Source organism: Nomascus leucogenys, chromosome 12, assembly GCF_006542625.1.
Source record: "Nomascus leucogenys isolate Asia chromosome 12, Asia_NLE_v1, whole genome shotgun sequence".
In the NCBI taxonomy this organism is placed as follows: Eukaryota; Metazoa; Chordata; class Mammalia; order Primates; family Hylobatidae; genus Nomascus; species Nomascus leucogenys.
In genome coordinates this window covers 58984434-59004027 of record NC_044392.1, presented here as the reverse complement: position 1 = coordinate 59004027, position 19594 = coordinate 58984434, and the positions used below count along the sequence as shown (strand labels likewise).

Sequence of the window (19594 nt, the reverse complement as noted above, 5' to 3'; positions counted from 1 at the left end):
GACTAGGAATTGGGGGACCCCTAGTGACTCTGGTTGTTCATTTAAACTCTTCTGTACCATACCCTGTCATCTGTGAAGTTAACCAGACAAATCCCCTCACAAAAACAGAATTACCACAGAAATTGACCATAATGAAAATATTTCTAAGCCTGGGATAATGACCCATATTAACAGTGAGCTGCTGATTTCGTTAGGAGGAAATCCACTCCTGTGAATAGCTCACCACAATGCAGGCCTTTTCCCCAGTCCTTGTCTGCCTTGTGAGCTGCAGCACAAATGCTCCGTTGATTCCCACGTCCAGTAGGGGAAGTGAGAACTGTAACGTGACCTAGGAGGTATTTGGGTTTTCTTTGGAAACATAAAGAAAAAGTGAAATTTGTTCGAATTAAGTAAGTCTTCTTTGCTGCTTCAAATTAAATAGATAATCCATGAGATAAATCCATGAGAATTTCTTAATGTTTTGTCATTTTATGTTCTCTTAGAAGGGGCCTGAGCACTAGAAAAGCCCCTCAGTGTAGTTCTGTGTATTACCATGAAATTTCTAATCTGAGAAAAATGTGACCCCCGCTGCCCGCCCTTGATCACCATGGTTGCTGCTAACCTGTACTCACTGACAGATGGCCGCCTATGGCATAAGTGTCCCCAGTCAACACACACAGCCAACTCCAGGCAGTTTGGCCTAATCCTGCCCCACCTCACCGCTCCAGGCAGAGCAAGTCCAGGGTATAAGGCCTGAGGGAGCCAGGGCTGAGAGCTGAGTTAATTGAAGGGGATGATGTCCAGAAGTAGGTCAGGCTTCCTTGTCTTTGCTTTCATCCCTTTCCCCGCTTCCTGGAACAGCCAGCCATTCTGTCAGTTCTTTATCCCCCTAGAGTTATGTACGCCCCTGCTGTTCCCTGAATGATCAGAACTGTCAGCAGTTCCCACCCAGAGCTGCCTAACCCCCCTAGGGTTCAATATTCTATAACCATCCTTCACCTTTCTCCCAGGAAAACACAAAATATTTATATACTTGGTTAGGAAAGCAATCTGATGAATTCATCTTATTAGTCATTATGTCGAAATGAAAATATAGCCCTTTCATCATGTTACTCCCTCTGTCATGGCCATTTCTTCTGCAAGTTTAAATAAGGTACTTTAGGATACTTGTTTCTTTCTGGCAATCTGAACAAGAAGTAGTAATACGTATATTCTTAACTTCTAATGAGTTTTACAGTCAGCACCTAGGGCTTTCAATCGTTGCTTCCCAGGAAACCCAAGGGGAGTCCCATAGCATTGATGTTCTGTGAATTTCTTTTAGGTTTGCCTTTTCCTAGATTTTAGGAGTTGGGATAAAGTAAACATTGAACTCTTAGGATTAGCTAAGCTGAAAGCTATGGAATGTTCTCACCTAAGAGGAATTCATAAGTGAGTTAAAAATAATAATTCTGCCTGCAGTGTTCTCAGGGAGGCATGTAAGACAAACCCAGTTTGTGTAGAGTTTTTTTGTTTTGTTTTTTAACCAGACTTTATTTTAATTTTATTTATTTATTTATTTATCAAGACAGGATTTTGCTCTATCACCCAGGCTGAAGTGCAGTGGCACGATCTTGACTCACTGTAGCCCCAACTTCCCAGGCTCAAGCAATCCTCCTCCTACCTCAGTCACCTGAGTAGCTGGGACTGCAGGTGTGCACCACTGTGCTCAGCTAATTTTTGTATTTTTTATAGAGACGGGATTTTGCCATGTTCCCCAGGTTAGTCTTGAACACCTGGGCTCAAGTGACCTACCTGCCTCGGCCTCCCAAAGAGCTGGGATTACAGGCATGAGTTACTGCATCCAGCCCAGACTTTATTTTTTAGAGCAGTTTTAGGTTCCCAGCTTTTGAGCAAAAAGTACTGAAAGTTTCCATATACTCCCAGCTCTCCCACAACATACAGCCTCCCCAACCTGAGTAGTCTTTTAAAGGCATATCCACCTGTAATCTCAGCACTTTGGGAGGCGGGCAGATCACTTGAGGTCAGGGGTTCGAGACCAGGCTGGCCAACATGGTGAAACCCTATCTCTACTAAAAATATAAAAATTTGTGGGGCGTAGTGGCATGTGCCTGTAATCCCAGCTACCCAGGAGGCTGAAGCAGGAGAATCACTTGAACCCAGGAAGTGGAGGTTGCAGTGAGCTGAGATCACACTACTGCACTCCAGCCTGGGTGATAGAGCAAGACTCTATCTCAAAAAAAAAAAAAAAAAAAAGGAAAAAGGCATATCTAGGCTGCCTCCATTTTCCCTGGCAAGCTGCAGCTGTGCCTTGAGTGCTCCCACCACACCTCACAGAAACATCATTGTTGGCATGTCTGTCTCCTTACCAGATTTCAGCCTCTTGGTAACAGGGCCCCTTTCCCCAGCACCCAGCACAGTGCAGTGAGACCACTCACTCCACTGGGATCAAAAGCATTCTTGCTTCAGTCCTTGTTCCTCTGATCCCTAAGCCACCCTGGCCTAGAAGTGAACTATGTTGAACTAGAACCAGCCCAGGCTGTTCCAGGGTGGAGGGTAGCTTTCGAATGAGGTCACTGTGGCCATCAGAAAGAAAAGCCAGAGCAAAAGTAATTCTTTCAGAAGAGTTCTATTTTGGTTGTAATCTTAAGATGAAGCTCACTTGGATGTGCCTAATGCCCATGTCTCTCTGAATAGAAGAGAGGCAACCTTGGAACACCTATTTTGTGAGTTTCTAGACCAGTTCCCAGGGAAGAGAACCACATTTTGATGCCCCTTAGAGTGCAAAGAATGGAATTTGACAAAAGCATGAAAGAGAATAATGAGGCTGGCATTACTTTTTTTCCAGGTCCTATATTTAATGCTTCTGTGCATTCAGACACACCATCAGTCATTCGGGGAGATCTGATCAAATTGTTCTGTATCATCACTGTCGAGGGAGCAGCACTGGATCCAGGTACCTCACTCCATCCTCACCCCTTCACCATGTTGCTTTCTGTAAATGTTTCTCATATCATCCGCACTGTGTTACACAGATGTGGGTTAGGAATAGGATTATCTATTTACCCCCTAACTGCCTAGCCCAGTACTCTGTGCTCATTAAGTGTTTAATAAATACATGTTGAGTGGATGCATCTATCTGCTAGATGGTTTGGAAATACATCCAGACATTTGAATCTGGGCCGTCAAGACAGTCAATGGGGTCACTTCCAGGCCTATTTCAGGCTGATATGAAACCCACTGGCAGAGTCTAGCTCCTTCTCTTGTGTCTTTCATTCATTTATTCATTCAGATATTTATTGAGTTCCTTTGGTATACAAGTGCTGCTCTAGATACTGGGAATAGAGGAGTGAACAAAATGCCCAAAGTCAGGGGGCGGTTCCAAGATGGCCGAATAGGAACAGCTCCAGTCTACAGCTCCCAGCGTGAGTGATGCAGAAGACGGGTGATTTCTGCATTTCCAACTGAGGTACCAGGTTCATCTCACTGGGGCTTGTCGGGCAGTGGGTGCAGGACAGTGGGTGCAGCCCACCGAGCATGAGCCGAAGCAGGGCGAGGCATTGCCTCACCAGGGAAGCGCAAGGGGTTAGGGAATTTCCTTCCCTAGCCAAGGGAAGCTGTGACAGACGGCACCTGGAAAATTGGGTCACTCCCACCCTAATACTGTGCTTTCCCCATGGTCTTAGCAAACGGCACACCAGGAGATTATATCCCGCACCTGGCTCGGAGGGTCCCACACCCACAGAGCCTCGCTCATTGCTAGCACAGCAGTCTGATATCAAACTGCAAGGTGGTAGCGAGGCTGGGGGAGGGGCACCCACCATTGCTGAGGCTTAAGTAGGTAAACAAAGTGGCAGGGAAGCTCGAACTGGGTGGAGCCCACTGCAGCTCAAGGAGGCCTGCCTGCCTCTGCAGGCTCCATCTCTGGGGGCAGGGCATAGCCGAACAAAAGGCAGCAGAAACCTCTGCAGACTTAAATGTCCCTGTCTGGCAGCTTTGAAGAGAGTAGTGGTTCTCCCAGCATGGAGTCTGAGATCTGAAAACGGACAGACTGCCTCCCCAAGTGGGTCCCTGACCCCCGAATAGCCTAACTGGGAGGCATCCCCCAGTAGGGGCAGACTGACACCTCACATGGCCGGGTACCCCTCTGAGATGAAGCTTCCAGAGGAACGATCGGCAGAAACATTTGCTGTTCAGCAATATTCGCTGTTCTGCAGCCTCCACTGCTGATACCCAGGCAAACAGGGTCTGGAGTGGACCTCCAGCAAACTCCAACAGACCTGCAGCTGAGGGTCCTGACTGTTAGAAGGAAAACTAACGAACAGAAAGGACATCCACACTAAAACCCCATCTGTGCGTCACCACCATCAAAGACCAAAGGTAGATACAACCACAAAGATGGGGAGAAACCAGAGCAGAAAAGCTGAAAATTCTAAAAATCAGAGTGCCTCTCCCCCTACAGAGGAACACAGCTCTTCACCAGCAATGGAACAAAGCTGGACGGAGAATGACTTTGACGAGTTGAGAGAAGAAGGCTTCAGATGATCAAACTTCTCCAAGCTAAAGGAGGAAGTTCAAACCCATTGCAAAGAAGCTAAAAACCTTGAAAAAAGATTAGATGAATGGCTAACTAGAATAACCAGTGTAGAGAAGTCCTTAAATGACCTGATGGAGCTGAAAACCATGGCACGAGAACTACTTGACAAATGCACAAGCTTCAGTAGCTGATTCGGTCAACTGGAAGAAAGGGTATCAGTGATTGAAGATCAAATGAATGAAATGAAGCGAGAAGAGAAGTTTAGAGAAAGAAGAGTATAAAGAAATGAACAAAGCCTCCAAGAAATATGGGACTATGTGAAAAGACCAAATCTGTGTCTGATTGGTGTACCTGAAAGTGATGGGGAGAATGGAAACAAGTTGGAAAACACTCTGCAGGATATTATCCAGGAGAACTTCCCCAACCTAGCAAGGCAGGCCAACATTCAAACTGAAGAAATACAGAGAATGCCACAAAGATACTCCTTGAGAAGAGCAACTCCAGGACACAAAATTGTCAGATTCACCAAAGTTGAAATGAAGGAAAAAATGTTAAGGGCAGCCAGAGAGAAAGATTGGGTTACCCACAAAGGGAAGCCCATCAGACTAACAGTGGATCTCTTGGCAGAAACTCTACAAGCCAGAAGAGAGTTGGAGCCAATATTCAACATTCTTAAAGAAGAGAATTTTCAACCCAGAATTTCATATCCAGCCAAACTAAGCTTCATAAGTGAAGGAGAAATGAAATCCTTTACAGACAAGCAAATGCTGAGAGATTGTGTCACCACCAGGCCTGCCCTACAAGAGCTCCTGAAGGAAGCACTAAACATGGAAAGGAACAGCCAGTACCAGCTACTGCAAAAACATGCCAAATTGTAAAGACCATCGATGCTAGGAAGAAACTGCATCAACTAACAAGCAAAATAACCAGCTAACATCATAATGACAGGATCAAATTCCCACATAACAATATTAACCTTAAATGTAAATGGGCCAAATGCTCCAATTAAAAGACACAGACTGGCAAATTGGATAAAGACTCAAGACCCATCAGTGTGCTACATTCAGGAGACTCATCTCGCGTGCAGAGACATACATCGGCTCAAAATAAAGGCATGGAGGAAGTTCTACCAAGCAAATGGAAAACAAAAACAGGCAGGGGTTGCAATCCTAGTCTCTGATAAAACAGACTTTAAACCAACAAAGATCAGAAGAGACAAAGAAGGCCATTACATAATGGTAAAGGGATCAATTCAACAAGAAGAACTAACTATCCTAAATATATATGCGCCCAATACAGGAGCACCCAGATTCATAAAACAAGTCCTTAGAGACCTACAAAGAGACTTAGATGCCACACAATAATAATGGGAGACTTTAACACCCCACTGTCAACATTAGACAAATCCATGAGACAGAAAGTTAACAAGGATATCCAGGAATTGAACTCAGCTCTGCACCAAGTGGACCTAATAGACATCTACAGAACTCTCCACCCCAAATCAACAGAATATACATTCTTCTCAGCACCACATCGCACTTATTCCAAAATTTACTTCCAAAATAGTTGGAAGTAACCACATCACACTTATTCCAAAATTTACTTCCAAAATAGTTGGAAGTAAAGCCCTCCTCAGCAAGTGTAAAAGAACAGAAATTATAACAAACTGTCTCAGACCACAGTGCAATCAAACTAGAACTTAGGTTAAGAAACTCACTCAAAATTGCTCAACTACATGGAAACTGAACAACCTGCTCCTGAATGACTACTGGGTACATAACGAAATGAAGGCAGAAATAAAGATGTTCTTTGAAACCAATGAGAACAAAGACACAACATACCAGAATCTCTGGGACACATTTAAAGCAGTGTGTAGAGGGAAATTTATAGCACTAAATGCCCACAAGAGAAAGCAGGAAAGATCTAAAATTGACACCCTAACGTCACAATTAAAAGAACTAGGAAGCAAGAGCAAATAAATTCAAAAGCTGGCAGAAGGCAAGAAATAACTAAGATCAGAGCAGAACTGAAGGAGATAGAGACACAAAAAAACCTTCAAAAAAATCAGTGAATCCAGGAGCTGGTTTTTTGAAAAGATCAACAAAATAGATAGACCGCTAGCAAGACTAATAAAGAAGAAAAGAGAGAATAATCAAATAGACACAATAAAAAATGATAAAGGGGATATCACCACCGATCCCACAGAAATACAAACTACCATCAGAGAATACTATAAATACCTCTATGCAAATAAACTAGAAAATCTAGAAGAAATGGATAAATTCCTGGACACATACACCCTCCCAAGACTAAACCAGGAAGAAGTGGAATCCCTGAATAGACCAATAACGGCTCTGAAGTTGAGGCAATAATTAATAGCCTACCAACCAAAAAAAGTCCAGGACCAGACGGATTCACAGCTGAATTCTACCAAGTTACAAGGAGGAGCTGGTACCATTCCTTCTGAAACTATTCCAGTCAATAGAAAAAGAGGGACTCCTCCCTAACTCATTTTATGAGGCCAGCATCATCCTGATACCAAAGCCTGGCAGAGACACAACAAAAAAAGAATTTTAGACCAATATCCCTGCTGAACATCGATGCAAAAATCCTCAATAAAATACTGGCAAGCCGAATTCAGCAGCGCATCAAAAAGCTTATCCACCATGATCAAATGGGCTTCATCCCTGGGATGCAAGGCTGGTTCAACATACGCAAATCAATAAATGTAATCCAGCATATAAACAGAACCAAAGACAAAAACCACATGATTATCTCAATAGATGCAGAAAAGGCCTTGACAAAATTCAACAGTCCTTCATGCTAAAAACTCTCAATAAATTGGGTATTGATGGGATGTATCTCAAAATAATAAGAGCTTTTTATGACAAACCCACAGCCAATATCACACTGAATGGGCAAAAACTGGAAGCATTCCCTTTGAAAACTGGCACAAGACCGGTATACCCTCTCTCACCACTCCTATTCAACATAGTGTTGGAAGTTCTGGCCAGGGCAATCAGGTAGGAGAAAGAAATAAAGGGTATTCAATTAGGAAAAGAGGAAGTCAAATTGTCCCTGTTTGCAGATGACATGATTGTATATTTAGAAAACCCCATCATCTCAGCCCAAAATCTTAAGCTGATAAGCAACTTCAGCAAAGTCTCAGGATACAAAATCAATGTGCAAAAATCACAAGCGTTCTTATACACCAATAACAGACAAACAGAGAGCCAAATCATGAGTGAACTCCCATTCACAATTGCTCCAAAGAGAATAAAATACCTAGGAATACAACTTACAAGGGATGTGAAGGACCTCTTCAAGGAGAACTGCAAACCACTGCTCAACAAAATAAAAGAGGACACAAACAAATGGAAGAACATTCCATGCTCATGGATAAGAAGAATCAATATCATGAAAATGGCCATACTGCCCAAGGTAATTTATAGATTCAATGCCATCCCCATCAAGCTACCAATGACTTTCTTCACAGAATTGGAAAAAATTACTTTAAAGTTCATATGGAACCAAAAAAGAGCCCGCATTGCCAAGTCAATCCTAAGCCAAAAGAACAAAGCTGGAGGCATCACACTGCCTGACTTCAAGCTATACTACAAGGCTACAGTAACCAAAACAGCATGGTACTGGTACCAAAACAGATATATAGACCAATGGAACAGAACAGAGCCCTCAGAAATAACACCACACGTCTACAACTATCTGTTCTTTGACAAACCTGACAAAAACAAGAAATGGGGAAAGGATTCCCTATTTAATAAATGGTGCTGGGGAAACTGGCTAGCCATATGTAGAAAGCTGAAACTGGATCCCTTCCTTAACACCTTATACAAAAATTAATTCAAGATGGATTAAAGACTTAAATGTTAGGCCTAAAACCATAAAATCCCTAGAAGAAAACCTAGGCAATACCATTCAGGACATAGGCATGGGCAAGGACTTCATGTCTAAAACACCAAAAGCAATGGCAACAAAAGCCAAAATTGACAAATGGGATCTAATTAAACTCAAGAGCTTGTGCACAGCAAAAGAAACTACCATCAGAGTGAACAGGCAACCTACAGAATGGGAGAAAATTTTTGCAGTCTACTCATCTGACAAAGGGCTAATATCCAGACTCTACAAAGAACTCAAACAAATTTATAAGAAAAAAATAACCCCATCAAAAAGTGGGCAAAGGATATGAACAGACACTTCTCAAAAGAAGTTATGCAGCCAACAGACACATGAAAAAATGTTCATCATCACTGGTCATCAGAGAAATGCAAATCAAAACCACAATGCGACACCATCTCACACCAGTTAGAATGCTGATCATTAAAAAGTCAGGAAACAACAGGTGCTGGAGAGGATGTGGAGAAATAGGAGCACTTTTACACTGCTGGTGGGACTATAAACTAGTTCAACCATTGTGGAAGACAGTGTGGCGATTCCTCAAGGATCTAGAACTAGAAATACCGTTTGACCCAGCCATCCCATTACTGGGTCAAAGGATTATAAATCATGCTGCTATAAAGACACATGCACATGTATATTTATTGCAGCACTATTCACAATAGCAAAGACTTGGAACCAACCCAAATGTCCATCAGTGATAGACTGGATTAAGAAAATGTGGCACATACATACCATGGAATACTATGCAGCCATAAAAAAGGATGACTTCATGTCCTTTGTAGGGACATGGATGAAGATGGAAACCATCATTCTCAGCAAACTATTACAAGGACAAAAAACCAAACACCGCATGTTCTCACTCATAGGTGGGAATTGAACAATGAGAACACATGGACACAGGAATGGGAACATCACACACCGGGGCCTGTTGTGGGGTTGGGGAAGAGGGGAGGGATAGAATTAGGAGATATACCAAATGTAAATGACGAGTTAATGGGTGCAGCACACCAACATGGCACATGTATACATATGTAACAAACCTGCACGTTGTGCACATGTACCCTAGAACTTAAAGTATAATAATAATAAAAAAAAAATGCCCAAAGTCTGTCCTCATGGAGCTTGGCAACCTAGATGAGGACATGGGCAAGAAATAAAGTGCTCTATAATATCACAGCAATTAATGCTATGAAGACATACAGAGCAAAGGAGTAGCTGGTGACCAGAGGGTGCAATTGTAGTTAGAATTCTTAGGAAATCATTATAAATTTTTTCTTTGCATTTACATTGCCAACAGGATGCCTAAGAGTTGTGGGACCCATCAGTCTTACTCCTTTTCTGCTTAGCCCCATTTAGTGACCAGTTGATGTCCCTCTCTCACTGTTTGACCCTTAAGACTTGAAAGAACATTAAATGCACTCAGGTGATCTCTGTTACTGAGCAGGACTGTACCCACCTCTGCCTTTTCCTAAAGAACTCATGAAGATCCTAATTCCCTATGGGCTTCCCTTTTCTCCTGCATGCTTTGACCTCGACACTGTGTAATACCCCACCCCATCTGTGGGGTAGTGACCTCGACACTGTGTACTACCCAAAGCAGAGCCATGGCTGCTGGCAGAAATCTGCACCTTGAAAAGGCCAAATTGTACAGAGGTCACAAGTTTCTATGTGGAGACTGCTGGAAGTGTGTCCCTGGGAAAGAAACTAAAAGCAGCTTTCCATTCTGTATGAAGGGGCAAGCCCTAAGCAAAGGGCGGTGGCCTGCAGTGAATCCAGTGAGCCCCTGAGCAGGGGACTGGGTAACACTAGCATCTGGAAGCAGAGGCCTGGGTGCCGCCACCATCCAGGTGGATGTCTGTCTCCTGAAGGACTCCCAGTTGAATGTTCAGGTCAGCAAATATTTTCTGTAAAGGTCCTGGGTGGGAAATATTTTGGCCCTGTGAGCCAGGTGGCCTTTGTGGCAACTATTCAGCACTGCCATTGTAGTGTGAAAGAAGCCGTAGATAATAATGTAAGCAAATGGGCATAGCTATGTTCAGTGAAACTTTATTTACAAAAACAGGTGGTGGGCTGGACTTGGCCTACAGGCTGTAGTTTACTGACCCCTGGACTAGTTGATTGAACCAAAATTGGCTCCAGTAGGGAAGCTGAACATGGCTGATCTTTAGAGGTAGGAAACAGAAGGAGAGTTTGTGGGAGATGTTAGAAAAGGAAAAGAAACAATCCCACCCACATCCATGGAGTTGGTTAGCTCCATTCACAGGGGAAGAGGAATGAGAAGCCACTCCTGTACCTGAGATGGGCAAGATTGAGGACAGAAAGCAGGATTCCGAAGAGAAAGTGATGGTAAAAGTAGAAGAGACTACTGGGGAAAAGGGAGGAAAATCCTTTTCAAAAGTTGGAAAAATGCGATACCATGTTTGCCCTGAAAGTTCATTTATGATACACACAAAAATAAATCCTTTAAATGCTCTTCCTCAGTAAATTAATAGGTCACCAGTTGTGCCTTTAATATAAAAGTCTTTTCCTCCAGTGTAATTAATTGCAAAAGCTATAGGTAGCTGTTATCTTTCAGATCACAATTTTCCAGAACTTTGCACCCTTGGACTGTATGGATGGAAGATACTGAATTATTAAACACAAGTTGTAATTTAGTTTTTCCTCACACATGCTGTGGGCTGTGAGGGAATGCTCTTTTGTGAAGGACATGTTGCGTAAGTGATTTGTGGGCCAAGATCCTATGTGCTGAGCAGGGGTGGGGACAGCAGACTTTGGCCCTTCTGAGGCAGTATCTTAGGTCGGGTTCTCCGCAAGCAAAGACAGACAAGCATGCGAGTGATGGATTGAGGGAGTGTTCTCAGGAGAACACTGAGGGAGGGAGGGACTTGAGATAGAGCTGGAGAAGAAGGCAAGTCGAGGTGCGAATTCGGAGCAAGTCCACCTCCCCACGGGGAGTTCTGGAGCATGAGTGTACTGCAGAGTAGGCCCACCGGAGGGAAGGGGACTGGGCTTTTCTGTCCCTTCACTAGTCAGTCATTGTCCACAGGCTGAGTGGCGAAGGAGCGAGAGCAGTTCATAACCTCCAGGTGGCGGCTTCCATCAGCCTAAGCCCAGCCTCTGGAGAGGGGGAGGGTACAGGTGTGTAGATAATAATGTAAGCAAATGGGCATAGCTATGTTTTAACAGCCAGCACCTGCAGTGGCCAGAGGCTCAGCCCACCAGCTGGGGCAGACCGGCCACCAACTGCATTTGCTGCAGCTGGTAATGCCCTTCCCCTTAGCAGGTCTGTGTGTAGCAGCATGTGTGTTGAGCTGTGGAGATAATGTTGTTCATGGTGACCAACTTTTATTGAGCACTTACTGTGTTCCAGGTGCTGTTCTAAGCATTTTAATAAATGTGGTAAATTTAACCCTGGGTGCTGTCATTTTCATTTTGCAGATGAGGAAACTAAGTCTCAGTGAACTTGGGGAACTCACCCAGGTCACATGGTTCATTAGTCCTGGTGCGGGGATGCTAGCCCAGGCAGCCTGGCCCTGGAGCCCGGCTCCCACATCATAAGGCACAGTGCGGATCAGGGCTTAGAGTCTGGGAACCCGGTCTGGCTTTTTGCCTTCAGCAACCACCCAACACCTGCAGGTGACAGCAGCACTGAGTTAAGAGTTTTCACTGAAGACAAGAGTGATGCGGGTGTCCACTCTGCCCTTGGCACTGTGAGAGCATGAGGCTGTTTATGGCACTCCCTCTGCCCCCAGGGAGCTGGTTTCCTTGGAGAGACACTGGGAACGAAAAACAAAAAAAATTATGCTTAAGTGCCACAGTGGGTCAATGGGAGAAAAAGAGAAGATATTACATGTTTAGAGTGAGCTAAGAAAGAATTATCATTTGGATAATTTCATAGAAATTCTTGCTTTTAGTTCTGCTTACTTTTTTAATATGTAAGCATCTGAAAATAATTTATTTGCCTTATGTGCTTTTTGAGACTATTAGTGTATTTTTACTAAATGAATAAATGTTATCTCTTGTTCGGCAAAAAATTGTGTTATTTGACATTTATATAAAACGCTTTCTCAAGTGGATTTAAGACAAAACAGTGTTGTGGCTGTTGTCTTTTGTTGCTGTATGAATCTCAGAGCCGACACAGCTGATAATGGTTGGTACCAGTCAGGGGAAGAGGTCAAGGGCTTATGATGTGTGCTCTGTTTTCACATTACATGAGAATTACCACTTGTGCCAAAGTCTTCTTTCTCTTATGCCCATATTAATTTATTTGAGGCTGTTAGAACCTTAATTTTGCAGAGTACTTTACGATTCAGCATTACTCTCTGGGACTGTTAAACTGTGTTCCATTTTCTCAGCTTGACGGTTTTTTCCTCTTGTTTTGAACTGAAGCACTTCTGCAAGGAAAGAAAAACCATAGTGTACAATAAAATCTAAACTGTTTACAACTCTAAATTTGGTGCAATTCATTTTATGTACATTTTGTTCCATACGACTTTAGTGTCCTTCCAGTCTTGGGTTCTTCTGCCTGAAATGTCAAAAGAAGCTGGCTTTCTTTGGGAGACAGAGCCTGCAGTGTCCTGGCATACCAGCTTTCGGATCAGTGTTCTCTGTGGGAGACAGTTTTTGGCCCTGACTCTTCTTCCTGTAGCCCCTTAGTCTGGGTGGCAGCAGTGCAGTGGTTAAGAGGCTGGGCTCTGGAGCTGTACTCCCTGGGTTAAGCTGCACACTCTGCTACCTGCTGGCTACATGACCTTGAGCAGGTATACAGTCTGGCAATAATGGCAGAATAAAAGCATGATAGTGCCTTCATCATAGGGCTGTTGTGAGGATCCTGTGAGACCGAAGGCATGTAGTGCTGTGCTTGCCGTATGTAGTAAGGGCCGCATACATGGATAGTGGCCATACATATGACTTCTGCCCATTGCACTGACCCCAGGGTTTTGGCTTGGTAATCCATAGATGACATGGCCTTTGATGTGTCCTGGTTTGCGGTGCACTCCTTTGGCCTGGACAAGGCTCCTGTGCTCCTGTCTTCCCTGGATCGGAAGGGCATCGTGACCACCTCCCGGAGGGACTGGAAGAGCGACCTCAGCCTGGAGCGCGTGAGTGTGCTGGAATTCTTGCTGCAAGTGCATGGCTCCGAGGACCAGGACTTTGGCAACTACTACTGTTCCGTGACTCCATGGGTGAAGTCACCAACAGGTTCCTGGCAGAAGGAGGCAGAGATCCACTCCAAGCCCGTTTTTATAACTGTGAAGATGGATGGTAAGAATGTCACCCAAATTTCTCAGTGTTTGGGAATGTCTTCTTTCTGTGCCAGGCTGTAGCTGACAGAACCCAGGTGGCCACACTTTGAGGAATGTACCATAGCACGTCCTGCTTTCTTTCTAGACCTGGCCTGAGCCTGCACCCAGAAGGAGCACCAGCAGCCCTTGCAGTTTCCCCAGCTTTGCTATTTTATGTGCTGGTGTCACCATTGATAAATGATTTTCAAGACTTACTAGAAAAATTTTCAAGGCTTTGCCTCTTCCATAAATTTATAGAAACTCGCTTTACTGTGTCCGAGGGTTGGCATGGATTCTGCTAGGCACAGGCAGAGAGCAGCCTTGAGAGAGAGGGCTCAGGTCGATAGGGGAGGCTATAGCTTAGGGACCTGCTACTCTCACTACCACTGGTTTTACTTCTTAAAGAAGAGAGACTCATGGCCGGGCACAGTGGCTCACGCCTGTAACCCCAGCACTTTGGGAGGCCGAGGCGGGTGGATCATGAGGTCAGGAGTTCGAGACCAGCCTGGCCAACATAGTGAAACCCCGTCTCTACTAAAAATACAAAAAAGAAAAAAAAAATTAGCCAGGCATGGTGGCGGGTGCCTGTAATCCCAGCTACTCGGAGGCTGAAGCAGGAGAATTGCTTGAACCCAGGAGGTGGAGGTTGCAGTGAGCCGAGATCGCACCATTGCACTCCAGTCCAGGCGACAGTGGGATACTCCATCTCAAAAAAAAAAAAAAAAAAAAAAGACTCCTCCTGGAGTCACTGGCACAGAGTGGGTACTTCACAGAGTCCCAAGATGGGAGGATGAGCTCCCAGCCTCATTGGCCCACGATGAACACCAGGGTCAAACTAACTAGACAGTCAGAGCTTTGTTCCTTGAGCATCCCAGAGTGGGGACAGTTGTTCCTTGGTTTACAAAAAACATGTCACCTTTGTGGAAAATTTCAGAAAGTACATGTTAGTTGAAATAACTCCATAAAGAGAATTAAAGTCCAGGAGCCTCCGAGGATGAGTAGAAGCCTTTTGAGTGTTTCCCTAGTGATCGGTCAGATGGAAATTGGAGGCCTAGCTCTTCCACAGACTACTTAGCCTTTCTGATCCATTTTCTCTCGTAAAATGGGATAATAGTCTTCTATGGGGCTATTTTGAAAATTAAACCCTAGCCCAGTGGCAGCGTCCACCCGAGGAGCATGGGTACTTATGGGGAAGGGAAGGTGGGATTTCAAGGGTGGAATCTAAATGGTGTTTGTGCATTTCTGACACTTAAATCATCTGTACCATATTTTGCATCTTAGGAATTCCTTGCTTGAAGTAACTCCGTATAAAAACCCAGATTTAACAAACAGGGGAGTGATGATTCACGTTGCTAGATAATTTACTATAGTGTTACTTAAAATAGCTCTCTTAGTACACTTCAGTTATTTGATGCATAGGATTGATTTATGCATGGTTTTTTTAAGGATGCATCTGCTGCTGAATGTGTGGTGCCCTTATACTGACTTTTAAAAATCAATCTTTTGCCAAAATCCTAAAAAGCAAGTTGACATTCAAAGGCATCTAGTGAAATCTTCTTTGTGGTTTTTATTCTCCCCGCAGAGCTGGGTGGGAAGACATTTGCTCATTTTTGTGACTGATAAGGCTGAGCTTCTCCTGTCTCCAGTGGTGTGCTAGGTGCTAGATGCAGGAGGAATGAGACCTTATCTCTCGGGAGATCCTCCTCCAGTGGGGAAGGGAGGCGAGGGTGCCCCCAAAGCGGCCTCCCTCGCAGCACTGACCGGCTTCCCCTTTGATCTCTCCCTCCCAGTGCTGAACGCCTTCAAGTATCCCTTGCTGATCGGCGTCGGTCTGTCCACGGTCATCGGGCTCCTGTCCTGTCTCATCGGGTACTGCAGCTCCCACTGGTGTTGTAAGAAGGAGGTTCAGGAGACACGGCGGGAGCGCCGCAGGCTCATGTCGATGGAGATGGACTAGGCTGGCCCGGGAGGGGAGTGACAGAGGGACGTTCTAGGAGCAATTGGGGCAAGAAGAGGACAGTGATATTTTAAAACAAAGTGCGTTACACTAAAAACCAGTCCTCTCTAATCTCAGGTGGGACTTGGCGCTCTCTCTTTTCTGCATGTCAAGTTCTGAGCGCGGACATGTTTACCAGCACACGGCTCTTCTTCCCACGGCACTTTCTGATGTAACAATCGAGTGTGTGTTTTCCCAACTGCAGCTTTTTAATGGTTAACCTTCATCTAATTTTTTTTCTCCCACTGGTTTATAGATCCTCTGACTTGTGTGTGTTTATAGCTTTTGTTTCGCGGGGTTGTGGTGAGGAAGGGGTGATGGCATGCGGAGTTCTTTATCTTCAGTGAGAATGTGCCTGCCCGCCTGAGAGCCAGCTTCCGCGTTGGAGGCATGTGTTCAGAGAGCTGCTGAGCGCCACCCTCTACCCGGCTGACAGACAACACAGACCTGTGCCGAAGGCTAATTTGTGGCTTTTACGACCCTACCCCACCCCCTATTTTCAGGGGTTTAGACTACATTTGAAATCCAAACTTGGAGTATATAACTTCTTATTGAGCCCAAATGCTTTTTTTTTTTTTTTTTTTTTTTTTTTTTTTCTTCTCTGCCCCTTTTCCATTTCTTTTGTATTTGTTTTCTGTGAGAGCGCTGAAATGGCGGCCCTGGAATCTAGGATTTGGCTCTCCACTGAGCACCTTATCTTGCCACCTTAGCCTTAAGAATGAATATGAAGAAAAATACACAGCCACCTCTGTCCAGGGCAGTAAGAAGGGCTGCAGGGAAGGGGAGGTTGGGGACAAGGAAAGGACCAGATACCTGCTCCAGTAGTTGTGAGGCCACTGTGCCTCAGCGGACTCCAGGAAGAGCAGAAGAGGGATCCCGCGAAGTTATTTTTATGCAGCTGGAGCCGGGAGGGTCAGAGTGGTAGGTGCAAGTTAGGCTAAAGAAGCCACCACTATTCCTCTCTCTTGCCCATTGTGGGGGGCAAAGGCATTGGTCACCAAGAGTCTTGCAGGGGGACCCACAGATAGGCCATGTCCTTCACACGCTGCTTGGGCTCCTTAACCTGAAGGCAAATTGCTACTTGCAAGACTGACTGACTTCAAGGAATCAGAAATTACCTAGAAGCACCATGTTTTTTCTATGACCTTTTCAGTCCTTCAGGTCTTTTTAAGGTCCACTGCAGGGGGTTAGTGAGAAAGGGTATACTTTGTGGTATATTTTGCTTTCCTAATAGGGACATGAAGGAAACCCAGCAATTTGTTGTCATGTGAATGGCTTGTAGAGCAGAGTCAAGAATGGTCTGCTTTGCCCGACTGCTCCCATCAGGAATAGGAGAGTAGACAGAAAGAGATCTTCCACATCCCAGGCTTCTGCTGCTGCTTTAAAAGCTCTCTCCTCGGAACCTCCCGCTCCCTGAAGTGTCTCGCCCCCTGCACAGCACTGGCCTTTCAGAAGCATCCCAGTAGGGTTTTCTGAGGCTCGCTGGTGACTCATGCCCTAATTGCAATCCTCTGCTTTTATCTTGGCTTTGAAGGATCTAACACTGCCCTCTCTTCCAAAGGGGAAAAAAGATTCATTTGTTTTCAGCAATAAACTAATACAAAATGATGGCCATTCATGTGCAGCTCTTTGTCACCATGGGCCGGATGAGTTGTGCTCCTCCTGGCTCACCATTTCTCCCTGCTCCCCCACAGCCGGTTCGGCACTTATCACCGAGTCGCCCCTGGAGGCAGATTCCCATTGAGTTTTCCCCACCAAGGGGACCATGCGCATGATAGAAACATTAGATTCTGCATTAACAGTAGCCTTTCCTTGGTCCGGGCCTGTGGTGGGAAGACGGGCAACAGGTATACCCCACCAGGGCCTGAGTGACTAGAGGAAGAGAACGAGGCCTTGTTGGCACTAGATTTGGGTATTTTCTGCATGTCATATCCTAACTGCTATTTCAGAAGAGGCAGCTTGTAGGTGATTGTACAAGTGAGAATTAAAGAGAGAACAAATATCTAAACAGGTGCTGTATTAGTAACAGCCAGTGCCCTTTCAGCCCTTGCATCTATTAAAAAGAGATTCAGGATTTTATTGGCACAGGCCCTTCTTAGTAGGAAGAAAGGGTGCTTAGCTTTGGATATGACCGGGTGTGTGTAAAACCATGGACTGAGTCACAGCAGACACTCGATGGTGGTAAATGTGATGGGTGCTTACACACTGTACCTTTTCCTTTCATACTGATGCTGCAGTTCAGGGCTGGAGTTGTTAAGGCATTGACCTCCACCCACCTGCCCCATGTCCATTGGGCTGTCCAAGCTGCATGTCACCTGGGGGCTGGGAGGAAGGGGCAAGAAATCCCAAGGCATTGTACCAAGGACCTAATTCCTTCTAGGGATATAAATTTCCCGGAATGTGTATTTTTAATGTGGTGAGATGCACTCTTTCGTTGTACCAAATAGGGCTCCCCCCACCCCTGCGACAAGTGCTCTTCTAGAAGAGATTCCTACCAGCAGCACTGGTGTGAATGAAAGAGGGACCCAGCCACGTCTCACGCAGGTGGAATTGCACTTCTTAACAAAAAGGAACTTTATAAAAGTTTGGGTTTTTTTTTTCCTAATCATAAAAATAGCCCCAGAAAGAGCCTAAGCTATGTTCAGATAGAAGCCTCGAAATTCCTGTAAATTGTTTACTTTATGATGTTTACATACACGTTTCACTTTGAAAAAAAATGCAGATCAACTTTTTAACAACTGTTTAGATTTTTCATGGGACAGTAGAACTCTGACTCACCAACTGGGCTAAATTTTAATTTAAAAATGTATTTATTTGAGTGTCTTTCCCCCCCTCACCCTCACCATCTGAGGGGCTCCCTGAGATCTTGGTAGAGGAGACCTCTCCTGCCCAGACCCTCGTCTGTTTCCCCGGTGGCCCTTGCTTCTTGCTTTGCAGACTGTCTGCAGCCATGATTTTGTCACTGACATCTGTGAGCCAAAGACTGAGCCTTTTTGGCGGGAATAATAAGCAATACTACACAACTTGCTACTTTCAGAAAACTTTTTTTTAGCTTCACCGATGACAACAGAGGAAGAAGGGAACTGGGATTTGGGTAAGTTCTCCTCCACTGTTTGACCAAATTCTCAGTGATAAATATGTGTGCAGATCCCTAGAAGAAAAAACGTTGACTTTCTTTTTAAGTGTGGCACATAAGGATCTGCAGAATTTTCCGTAGACAAAGAAAGGATCTTGTGTATTTTTGTCCATATCCAATGTTATATGAACTAATTGTATTGTTTTATACTGTGACCACAAATATTATGCAATGCACCATTTGTTTTTTATTTCATTAAAGGAAGTTTAATTTAAATTGGAGTTGCGTGAGGAGCTTGATATTGGCCTCTGTTATCCTTTCATATCTTCAGCGTGAGGGATTGTGACTGGATTCCAGCAGCAACTTTAGCACCTTCTGATCTCTTTGAATCCTGTAAAAGCATTGCAGATTTTCACTGATGATAAGAGAAGAAATGGATTTGATGGGATCAATGTTGAAGTTCCCACCAGGTGGAAAGGTGAGGGCTAGGATCCTATTGTTTACGGAAGGCCTCCTGCTCTTTCAGGGAATTCCCATGACCTTACAGGACTCCTCTCAGGAAAGAGAGAAGTTAGATATTGTTCCTCTCTGCAGTTGAGGAAACACCAAAGTTCTGTGACCATATCGTGACTGGAACGGAGTGGTTTTTCTGACTCATGATGCAGTCTGGGGCCAAATCAGTCCAGAAGGTAGCAGCCCCTGTAATAGAAAAACAATCCTCTTCCCTAGGCTGCCGGCGTCAGCAGGCCTGGGCAGGAGTGAATACCGAGAACCCAGCTCCCTGCGGGCCCCTGGAACAGCTGTGT

At 44.7% G+C, this 19594-nt stretch overlaps 1 protein-coding gene across 1 annotated transcript in view; it reads left to right on the top strand.

Annotated features, from left to right (window-relative positions):
• PTGFRN (prostaglandin F2 receptor inhibitor) overlaps nucleotides 1–19064 on the top strand; it is an 80415-nt gene extending 61351 nt beyond the window's left edge. Inside the window, exons 7-9 of the mRNA XM_003268041.3 lie at nucleotides 2825–2932; nucleotides 13391–13696; nucleotides 15507–19064. Of these exons, the coding sequence (XP_003268089.2) occupies nucleotides 2825–2932; nucleotides 13391–13696; nucleotides 15507–15673 (581 nt within the window). The 3' untranslated portion in view covers nucleotides 15674–19064. The remainder of the gene's footprint in view (nucleotides 1–2824; nucleotides 2933–13390; nucleotides 13697–15506) is intronic.
• The last annotated feature ends 530 nt before the right edge of the window (nucleotides 19065–19594 follow it).